The sequence below is a fragment of the Salmo trutta genome, chromosome 31 (assembly GCF_901001165.1).
Source record: "Salmo trutta chromosome 31, fSalTru1.1, whole genome shotgun sequence".
NCBI classification, from domain to species: domain Eukaryota; kingdom Metazoa; phylum Chordata; class Actinopteri; order Salmoniformes; family Salmonidae; genus Salmo; species Salmo trutta.
In genome coordinates, this window is record NC_042987.1 from 4,569,727 (window position 1) to 4,581,328 (window position 11,602).

At 42.7% G+C, this 11,602-nt stretch overlaps 1 protein-coding gene across 1 annotated transcript; it reads left to right on the top strand.

Moving 5' to 3' along the window:
- The first annotated feature begins 2,884 nt into the window (after positions 1–2,884).
- LOC115169378 (glucose-induced degradation protein 8-B homolog) lies at positions 2,885–5,487 on the top strand. Its single transcript, XM_029724942.1, has 5 exons — positions 2,885–2,956; positions 3,492–3,620; positions 3,854–4,050; positions 4,217–4,414; positions 4,577–5,487. The coding sequence occupies exons 2-5, from the start codon at positions 3,500–3,502 to the stop codon at positions 4,748–4,750; spliced, it is 690 nt and encodes a 229-aa protein (XP_029580802.1). The 5' UTR covers positions 2,885–2,956; positions 3,492–3,499; the 3' UTR covers positions 4,751–5,487.
- The last annotated feature ends 6,115 nt before the right edge of the window (positions 5,488–11,602 follow it).

An 11,602-nucleotide genomic window follows, 5' to 3' on the forward strand; every position in this document is an offset into this window, starting at 1 on the left:
CTTTCTTTCTCTCTCTCAGAGGACCTGAGCCCTGGGACCATGGCTCAGGACTACCTGGCCTGATGACTCCTTGCTGTCCCCAGTCACCTGGTCATGCTGCTGCTCCAGTTTCAACTGTTCGGCCTGCGGCTATGGAACCCTGACCTGTTCACCGGACGTGCTACCTGTCCCAGACCTGCTGTTTTCAACTCTCTAGAGACAGCAGGAGCGGTAGAGGTACTCTGAATGATCGGCTATGAAAAAAAGCCAACTGACATTTACTCCTGAGGTGCTGACCTGTTGCACCCTCTACAACCACTGTGATTATTATTATTTGACCCTGCTGGTCATCTATGAACATTTGAACATCTTGGGCATGTTCTGTTATAATCTCCACCCGGCACAGCCAGAAGAGGACTGGCCACCTCTCATAGCCTGGTTCCTCTCTAGGTTTCTTCCTAGGTTCCGGCCTTTCTAGGGAGTTTTTCCTAGCCACCGTGCTTCTACACCTGCATTGCTTGCTGTTTGGGGTTTGAGGCTGGGTTTCTGTACAGCACTTTGTAACATCAGCTGATGTAAGAAGGGCTTTATAAATACATTTGATTGAACTATTAGGGATGCACGATATATCGGTAACCATATCGGATTGGTCGATATTGGCTCAAAATGCCAACATCAGCATTGGCCCGATGTGCAAACCCAATATCAAAGTTGACGTGCATACCTATATAACGTAGGTAGATGACGTAATGACGCCATGACAAATACAGCACTACACATGCAACACAGCATTCCTAACCTAGCCGACAATGTCTGCTGTGTGGATCCATTTTGAAGTTTCAAAGGAAGATAACATAAAGCCCATATGCAACATTTGTGCTGCTATTATTTCCAGAGGGGAGAAAGTGATATCTTTCAATACCACAAACCTAATTTGAAAGTGCATCACCCCCAGACGTTCAGTGACTACTTAGAACAAAAGCAGTAAAAAAAACTAAGCACACACTTCCAACAACTAAATAAGTTCACGTCACAGTGGGTCGACGAGGATTTCGTACTGAGGAAAGCCGTATTGCATGCTCAAGAATGTGCTGGTTCTCATACTGACATTTCTATGGCATTTAAGAACGTTTGAACCTTGGAAACATGAACACACTCCTAGCGCCATTCGAACAACAGACTTGAGAAAAAAGCTCAACTGCGTCTGCAGCAGACGTGATACCCTTTGTCATGGCATTGAAACCACTGCAACACAGACAGTGTTGTGAAGAAGACACAACAGCGTCTCTTCAAATTTCTTCAGCCTCCTGAGGTTGTCTTGGCACCTAAAACACTCAAACTTTTACAGGTGCACAATTTAAAGCATCCTGTCGGGCTGTATCACTGCTTGGTATGGCAACTGCACCGCCCGCAACCGCTGGGCTCTCCAGAGGGTGGTTTGGTTTGACCAACGCATCATCGGGGGCAAACTACCTGCCCTACAGGACACCTAAAGCATCCGATGTCACAGGAAGGCCAAAAAGATCATCAAGGACAACAACCACCGGCGCCACTGCCTGTTCACCCCGCTATCATCCAGAAGGCGAGGTCAGTACAGGTTCATCAAAGCTGGGACAGAGACATTGAAAAACAGCTTCTATCTCAAGGCCATCAGACTGCTAAACAGCCATCTAACACAGAGAGGTTGCTGCCAACACACAGACTTGAAATCCCTGGCCACTTTAATAAAATGGAACACTAATCACTTTAATAATGTTTACATATTTTGCATTACTCATCTTATATGTATATACTGTATTCTATTATATTCTACTGTATCTTAGTCTATGCCGCTCTGACATTGCGTGTCCATATATTTATATATTTTTAATTCCATTCCTTTACTTAGATTTGTGTGTATTGTGTTTATTGTTGTGACATTGTTAGATATTACTTGTCAGATATGAATGCACTGTTGGAGCTAGGAACACAAGCATGTTGCTACATCCGCAATAACATCTGCTAAACACGGGTATGTTACCAATCACATTTTATTGGGCACCCTGTCTTGCCACCAGCAACATTTCAGTCGCACCTTGCGCCCTGCACTTGTCTGTACATCAAGCATTTAAACAATTTGCTCACCCGGTCTATAGCAAGCTGTGCCTCACTGATTGGTGGAGTAATTTAATGAGCTAAATGTAAACAGAATGTTGATTTCACAGCTTAAAAAAGGAATAGAAAGGAATTATATAAACTGACTTTTTGTGTGTGTGTGGGGGGGGGGGGGTTGAATCGGTTCAGTACTTTATTTGCTTTTCGGAACAGAAAAAAAGTGGTTCTGTTCAGATCGAAACGATTGGAAAATAAATTCGTGAGCATTTTGTATAAGCTAAACTGTAACGGAAACATCTGGCGTACATTCTGTAGCCTGCATGATGAGGGCTGCATGATTATTATCTGGCGTGCTCACAGCATCACATAGGTGTGGAGGGAAATAAGCTGTCAAGAAGAGAGGATAGCAGCCAAACGAACACCTTACAACAAAATCATGTATCCTACATGGACTCTGAAAGAGAGCTTTGGTAAGCTGGCATATCGCTAACCCATTAGCTATCCATTCTCATATAATACATTTATTTCCAAGCATTGGCAGCTGGCTGCATGTGGCAGGTGCTGCCGACTATGGCTTCGTAAATGAAAATACAAGATCATTACCTCTGCATCGTGTGATAACATCATATTATATTGTGACTATTGTCAGGCAGTTTTTTCATGTTAGATCAATGAAATAATTATTCTAACGTGATTTTCAACTCACTCATTGCGTCTGCTTCCGTATACAAAAAAACCCCACATTGTTATCACATGACCTAAGCGTCATGGCAGTCCGTACCAATCAATGAAATCCCACGTTGATGGGCTTTATGACGAAGTCTCGCGAGGTTTCTTGTGTGATCTTGATTGCTATCGCTGAAGAGTAGGAGGAAAATATCAGGTACAGTATTTAAAATAATATATTTTCTTTACCAAAACACAGTTGACTGCTACAACTAGATATTCGCGTTCCTAAACTGACCCTGTGCTTATTTATGTCTGATACAAATTCATCGAGGGCAAATAGATGGCATTGTTCTGCTTTGATAGCGGCCAGGCTTCAATGTTGTGGTTTTCATCGAAGGCCGCAGTATTACGTTTCCGGCTTATACCAAAAGGATACTCACTCAGTTCCCCAACTTTATTTACGAATACGTTATTGACGTTAAAATGACGTCCATGGCAATCTCATACAACAATTTTACAACATGGCAGTTATTCTAGTTTAACCTGTGCTATGATACATTTAATCAGCCGTGATTGTAAATAATAATTTGTTCTTAACTGACTTGCCTAGTTAAATTAAATAACTCACTGTAACGTTACAGTACAGCTGACACACCCACTAACTGCAACGTTAAACATTGAGCCTTAGTTTTATTAGTGAAATTACAATGAACATGGCAATGATCATCAGGAAAAACACTTTTTTGCAGGACAATTCATGATGAGTTATGCTGAAAAGCCGGAGGAGATAACGAGAGAGGAGTGGATGGAAAAGCTCAACAATGTCCACATTCAGAGAGCCGACATGAACAGGCTCATCATGAACTACTTGGTGACAGGTACAGTAAAACACACACATACCATGAACTACCTGGTGACCGGTACATTAAAAAACACACATACCATGAACTACTTGGTGACAGGTACAGTAAAACACACATACCATGAACTACCTTAGGACAGGTACAGTACAGTAAACCATGCACACACACAAACATAGGCATACCAAGAAATAACCAGGTACACAAAAAGGTTCTCTAAACAGATAATTGTATGTCTTTGATATTAACAGAGGGGTTTAAGGAGGCAGCTGAGAAGTTCCGTATGGAGTCTGGAATTGAGCCCAGTGTGGACCTGGATTCTCTGGACGAGAGGATAAAGATCCGGGAGATGATCCTGAAGGGACAGATACAGGAGGCCATCGCACTCATCAACAGCCTGCACCCAGAACTGCTCGACACAAACCGCTACCTGTACTTTCACCTACAGGTAAAAAGCAGATTGCCTCTCCCTTTATTCTTCTGGCAGTCTTATTTTATGTGCAGTGTTCCCTTTATTCCATGCAATCTGTTCCTCTCACTATCCTTTTTTTTGTCCATCTCCCTCTCATCTTCCTCCTCTGACCGTCCCCTCATACTGATCTGCCCCTCTGCAGCAGCAGCACCTGATTGAGCTGATCCGTCTGAGGGAGACTGAGGCAGCACTAGAGTTTGCTCAGTCCCAGCTGGCAGAGCAGGGGGAGGAGAGCAGAGAGTGTCTGACAGAGATGGAGAGAACCCTGGCCCTGCTGGCCTTTGACAACCCTGAGGAGTCGCCCTTCGGAGACCTCCTCAACACCATGCAGAGGCAGAAGGTGAGGCTTTAATGTCACATCATAATCTGGAAATAGATAACTTATTGCTTTGTAATTGCACGTTTCTACTATTTCATTTTTCATTTTATTTCTTCAGTAATTGAACTTTTGACTACATTATTGCTGATTTCATGTTTTTCCTGTCCACTGTGCTTCCTGAAGGTATGGAGTGAAGTGAACCAGTCTGTGCTTGACTACGAGAACAGAGAGTCAACGCCCAAACTGGCCAAGCTCCTCAAACTGCTCCTGTGGGCTCAGAACGAACTTGACCAAAAGAAAGTCAAGTACCCCAAAATGACAGACCTCAGCAAGGGCACGATCGAGGACCCAAAGTGACCGCACACCAGGCTATGTGTGCCGTGGGAAACTGAATGGACTCACCTACTTTCCTCCTATCTATTTATGCTCCGACACAGACCGACTCATACTACTTTTTAATTTGTTGTGTGGGTTGCTTTTTGGGAGACTTTGATAACATGGACTGTGCAAACTGGATGGTTTGTATTTTTAAAGTGACTTTCTGACTGAAACTTCAATATCTGAAATATAAACCCTTGTATTTTAATGAAGTAAAATTAGACTTTTGTTTCATGTCTCCGATAGATGGTTACATATTTCACAGTTACACTATTTTTTTTCTGTCTACTGGCAGGGAAAGTTAGCAATCTTTGCATATGGAGGGTGTGTTTAAAGCCTAAATTAGGCTCTCGGGACTATAATGTGTCAACCTAGAACAGGAATGAAGGTGTGGTGTTTGGGTAGAACGATTGGTTCCCATTGCTGTGGTCCACTGTCAACATTGTTATATTTTTCTGAACAAAAACATGCACATTTCAGTTTAATGCTATAGGAGAGGGGCCAAAGCTTCTGGGTACTGATGGTGAATGCTTCTAAGCTGCCAATGCCCTGTATCTTTGTCAGCGTTTTATTGCAACTTTAGTTTTCATCCTGTGTTATCTTGAACAAACAAGACATAATGTGAATACATACAGAGACATCCACTCAGTTCACGGTGGCTGTTTTGCAACCGGATTATTTACATGTATGGAATAAAATACTCTTTTGGAACACTTGATATGCCTAGGTTGTTGTTCATTATAATTGCAACCAAAAACATGTAATGATGATATTGTGTGTGTGTGTTATTGTCATCTGTATGCTAGTTACTGATAGCTTACTTTCTCACAGGATGGAACAAGTAAGAAATATCGTTTTACACACCAATGTGCAGGAATCTCACTTTTTTCCCATCTGATTGCAGATTATATAATAGTACCTATGCTTGGTGTGTCATCCAGCCTAGGCAGAGGAGCCAACTCGTTGAAGATGTTCTGCAGCGTCCCTGGCTGTCCTATGAAGGATGACAACACCGACTACATCACAACAGAGGACCATCAGACATGCTTTTGCCAAGGGCAGGGTAGTGCATCCATCCCGTAAGTGGTAGGCCTACGAAATATAGGATGCTATGGCTATTATAGACTAACATTCTGTAGTAGCTGGCTATATTGGGCTGGGATGTGGGGTTTTTCTCATATGGACCCTGCTGAGTTTTGCTGTGCAATCCAGTCAGGTACTTATGGAAGCTTGTTCCCACCCCAAAAAAAAATATCTGACTGTGTTATGAAATAGTAAGTCATGAGATTGTAAGTCATTATGATCTTTTTTATTTAACTATGCAAGACAGTTAAGGACAAATTCTTATTTACAATGACAGCCTACACCAGCCATGGGACTCCCAATCACAGCTGGATGTGATTCAGCCTGGATTCAAACCAGGGACTGTAGTGACACCTCTTGCACCGAGATGCAGTGCCTTAGACCACTGTGCCACTCGGGAGCCAGATGCATTTAGGTGATCTGTATCAGATGAATCCAGTGTGCACTTTGCATCAGGCCTGCCTCAACTTTCAAGGATAACTGTATGTATATCCTATAGCCAATCACACATTGTGTGTGTGTATGCGAGAGAGAGTTTGTGGTGGTAATGTTCCATATTAATGGATTGGAGAGTTTTTTGTTGATGTGAGTTGGTGCCTGTATGATGACATCTGGTTGATATCAGATTTAATTAATTTCTGTAAAAATGTCAATAGCTCTGGCATTTATTTCCTTAAATCACTGAACACAGCTTTTGCTCATTTGCATAGTTAATTGTTTAATTCCAGCATTCACTTCCAGCATTTTAATCAATTTCTACATTGCCTGCACTGTGTTATTATTTACACACTGTCACGTTTCTTTTGTCTTAGTATGCCTCTATGTAAAAGTAAGAAAAACTTCATGGACAGAATTATTTTCCACTTTGACTGCATTTTCAGCAGTTCTACCACTAGAGGGTGATTGGCCAATTTCTAGGGTCTCTACTCCCAGAATTGTTGACTGTTTTTGTACTTGCTAGTAAGCTAGGATTTCTCAGCTGTTAGCAGCCAATGGCTAGCACTTTCTCTTACTGGCTATAAAACGGATGATTGCCATTTTTTTTTATCTTTACAGAATTAATTAATGTAACAAATCAAACGATGCGTTGATATCACCTGGTTTAAACGTCTCTAGAGACTATATCTCTCATCATTACTCAATGCCTAGGTTTACCTCCAATGTACTCACATCCTACCTTACCTTTGTCTGTACACTATGCCTTGAATCTATGCTATCGTGCCCAGAAACCTGCTCCTTTTACTCTCTGTTCCAAACGTGCTAGACAGCCAGTTCGTATAGCCTTTAGCCATACCCTTATCCTACTTCTCCTCTGTTCCTCTGGTGATGTGGAGGTTAATCCAGCTCCTAGCTCCACTCCCACTCCCCAGGTGCTCTCATTTGTTGACTTCTGTAACCATAAAAGCCTTGGTTTCATGCATGTTAACATTAGAAGCCTACTCCCTAAGTTTGTCTTACTCACTGCTTTAGCGCACTCTGCCAACCCGGATGACTTAGCCGTGTCTGAATCCTGGCTTAGGACAACCCTGAAATCTCCATCCCTAACTATAACATTTTCCGCCAAGATAGAACTGCCAAAGGGGGCGGTGTTGCAATCTACTGCAAAGATAGCCTGCAGAGTTCTGTATTACTATCCAAGTCTGTACCCAAACAATTCGAGCTTCTACTTCTAAAAATTCACCTTTCCAGAAACAAGTCTCTCACTGTTGCCGCTTGCTATAGACCTTCCTCTGCCCCCAGCTGTGCCCTCGATACCATATGTGAATTGATTGCCCCCCATCTATCTTCTGAGCTCGTGCTACTAGGTGATCTAAACTGGGACATGCTTAACACCCCAGCCATCCTACAATCTAAGCTTGATGCCCTCAATCTCACACAAATTAGCAATGAACCTACCAGGTACAACCCCAAATCCTAAACTGTGCACCCTCATAGGTGTCATCCTAACTAACTCGCCCTCCAAATACACCTCTGATGTTTTCAACCAAGATCTCAGCGATCACTGCCTCATTGCCTGCATCCGTAATGGGTCTGCGGTCAAACGACCACCCCTCATCACTGTGAAACGCTCCCTAAACACTTCTGCGAGCAGGCCTTTCTAATCGACCTGGCCGGGGTATCCTGGAATGACATAGACCTCATCCCGTCAGTAGATGATGCCTGGCTATTCTTTAAAAGTGCCTTCCTCCCCATCTTAAATAAGCATGCCCCACTCAAAAAATGTAGAACTAGGAATAGATATAGTCCTTGGTTCACTCCAGACCTGTCTGCCCTTGACCAGCACAAAAATATCCTGTGGCATTCTGCATTAGCATTGAATAGCCCCCGTGATATGCAACTTTTCAGTGAAGTTAGGAACAAATATACACAGGCAGTTAGAAAAGCTAAGGCTAGCTTTTTCAAACAGAAATTTGCATCCTGTAGTACTAACTCAAAAAAGTTCTGGGACACTAAAGTCCATGGAGAATAAGAGCACCTCCTCCCAGCTGCCCACTGCTCTGAGGCTAGGAAACACTGTTACCGCCGATAAATCCACTATAATTGAGAATTTCAATAAGCATTTCTCTACGGCTGGCCATGCTTTCCACCTGGCTACCCCTACCCCGGTCAACTGCCCGGCACCCTCCGCAGCAACCCGCATATGCCCCCACCATTTCTCCTTCACCCAAATCCAGATAGCTGATGTTCTGAAAGAGCTGCAAAATCTGGACCCATACAAATCAGCCGGGCTAGATAATCTGGACCCTCTCTTTCTAAAATGATCTGCCGAAATTGTTGCAACCCCTATTACTAGCCTGTTCAACCTCTATTTCGTATCGTCTGAGATTCCCAAAGATTGGAAAGCTGCCGTGGTCATCCCCCTCTTCAAAGGGGGTGACACTCTAGACCCAAACTGCTACAGACCTATATCTATCCTACCCTGTCTTTCTAAGGTCTTCGAAAGCCAAGTTAACAAACAGATTACCGACCATTTCGGATCCCACCGTACCTTCTCCGCTATGCAATCTGGTTTCAGAGCTGGTCATGGGTGCACCTCAGCCACGCTCAAGGTCCTAAACGACATCATAACCGCCATCGATAAGAGACATTACTGTGCAGCCGTATTCATCGACCTGGCCAAGGCTTTCGACTCTGTCAATCACCACATTCTTATTGGCAGACTCGACAGCCTTGGTTTCTCAAATGTTTGCCTCGCCTGGTTCACCAACTACTTCTCAGAGAGAGTTCAGTGTGTCAAATCAGAGGGCCTGTTGTCCGGACCTCTGGCGGTCTCTATGGGTGTGCCACAGGGTTCAATTCTCGGGCCGACTCTCTTCTCTGTATACATCAATGTTGTTGCTCTTGCTGCTGGTGATTCTCTGATCCACCTCTACGCAGACGACACCATTCTGTATACTTCTGGCCCCTCTTTGGACACTGTGTTAACTAACCTCCAGACGAGCTTCAATGCCATACAACTCTCCTTCCGTGGCCTCCAACTGCTCTTAAATGCAAGTAAAACTAAATGCATGCTATTCAATCGATCACTGCCTGCACCTGCTCGCCCATCCAGCATCACTACTCTGGACGGCTCTGACTTAGAATACGTGGACAACTACAAATACCTGGGTGTCTAGTTAGACTGTAAACTCTCCTTCCAGACTCACATTAAGCATCTCCAATCCAAAATTAAATCTAGAATCGGCTTCCTATTTCGCAACAAAGCATCCTTCACTCATGCTGCCAAACATACCCTCGTAAAACTGACCATCCTACCGATCCTCGACTTCAGTGATGTCATCAATAAAATAGCCTGCAACACTACTCAACAAACTGGATGCCGTCTACCACAGCGCCATCCGTTTTGTCACCAAAGCCCCATACACTACCCACCATTGCGACCTGTATGCTCTCGTTGGTTGGCCCTCGCTTCATACTCGTCGCCAAACCCACTGGCTACAGGTTATCTACAAGTCTCTGCTAGGTAAAGCCCTATCTCAGCCCTATCTCGCCTTATCTCAGCTCACTGGTCACCATAGCAGCACCCACTCGTAGCACGCGCTCCAGCAGGTATATCTCACTGGTCACCCCCAAAGCCAATACCTCCTTTGGTCGTCTTTCCTTCCAGTTCTCTGCTGCCAATGACTGAAATGAACTGCAAAAATCTCTGAAGCTGGAGACTCATATCTCCCTCACTAGCTTTAAGCACCAGCTGTCAGAGCAGCTCACAGATCACTGCACCTGTACATAGCCCATCTATAAACAGCCCATCTATCTACCTACCTCATCCCCATACTGTATTTATTTATTTATCTTGATCCTTTGCACCCCAGTATCTCTACTTGTACATTCATCTTCTGCACATCTACCATTCCAGTGTTTAATTGCTATATTGTAATTACTTCGCCACCATGGCCTATTTATTGCCTTAACTTACCTCATTTGCACTCACTGTATATAAGACTTTTTGTTTTCTTTTGTTCTACTCTATTATTGACTGTATGTTTTGTTTATTCCATGTGTTGTATGTGTCGAATTGCTATGCTTTGTCTTGGCCAGGTCGCAGTTGTAAATGAGAACCTGTTCTCAACTAGCCTACCTGGTTAAATAAAATAAAAATAAAAACATTAAACCTTGTGCCGGTGTTTGGAGGATATATTGGTATGGTTATTGTTAGTCGAGGGCCAGCAAACCGTAATGATTTACATATATATATATTTTTTTTACTTTCATTTGATTAATTTATTCATACAATTTCATCCATCCACAAGATATAGTCTCGACACAAATCTAGAGTTGCTACCCAAGCCGGCTCGTCGTTTGTTCTATCGGTTTGGTTGCCAGAGACAGGACCCAGTCGTTCAATCTTTTTGTTCTACATTTATGGACGCGATCCAGTCGTTCTAAATGTTCCTGCTTCCTAGCTAGCCAACTACAGCTAACTTAGTCACATAAGACAAACAGCAAAGTAGCTGCATTTGTGCTTGTTTAAGCTGTTTTCGAGTGATATTAATTTGGATACATCCATAACATTGAGCTAATGTGTGATTTCGCCTGGCATAGAAAATGTGCTCTCTCGTCAGGACACTGTTGCTCAGAGGAGCTAGCCAAAAACACAGCTAATACAATAACTTCAAACTGAAGCTGGAAATAAGGCAAACAAGCTACACTTCGTTTCATTTTACCAGTTTTTTTATTCATAGTTCTTTATATACCCATAAAAATTATGCTGATTCATGATTTCGACTGGATGACAATTTGAATATTGAAACAATATTGCAAATGTCGGAGAGACAGACAGCAAGGTTTATACAAATCTCTGCTGTTGAAACAATGTTATTCTAAAAGAAATGTGAGATAATGTGTAGATGCATTTTATAGTGGAGATAAAGTTTATAAATTGCCTGGCTGGGCTGATGAGACAGTGGATTGCGCAGTCAGATGGAACAGAGTAAATCATTTTAACCTCAGATTTAGCCAGTGGTAATTTTTGGATTCGACACCGGCTGGAATATGGTTTTAACCAATCAGCATTCAGGATTAGACCCACCCGTTGTATAATATCTCCTAATTATGACTTCGTATATCATTAGTTTGACTTACTATCTCATAATTATGGCTTACTATCTCATAGTAAGTCTACTATCTCATAATTTTGAATTATTTCATAATCATGATTTACTATCTCATTATGATTTACAATGTCATAATTATGACTTACTATGCCATAATTATGATTTACTATCTCATAACTCGTAGTCAGATTTT

Coding starts and splice junctions, on each gene's coding strand:
- LOC115169378 (XM_029724942.1), top strand. CDS start 3,500: ATGATGAGTTATGCTGAAAAGCCGGAGGAGATAACGAGAGAGGAGTGG. Junction 4,051..4,216: donor ACCTGTACTTTCACCTACAG/GTAAAAAGCAGA, acceptor GCCCCTCTGCAG/CAGCAGCACCTGATTGAGCT. Junction 4,415..4,576: donor ACACCATGCAGAGGCAGAAG/GTGAGGCTTTAA, acceptor TGCTTCCTGAAG/GTATGGAGTGAAGTGAACCA.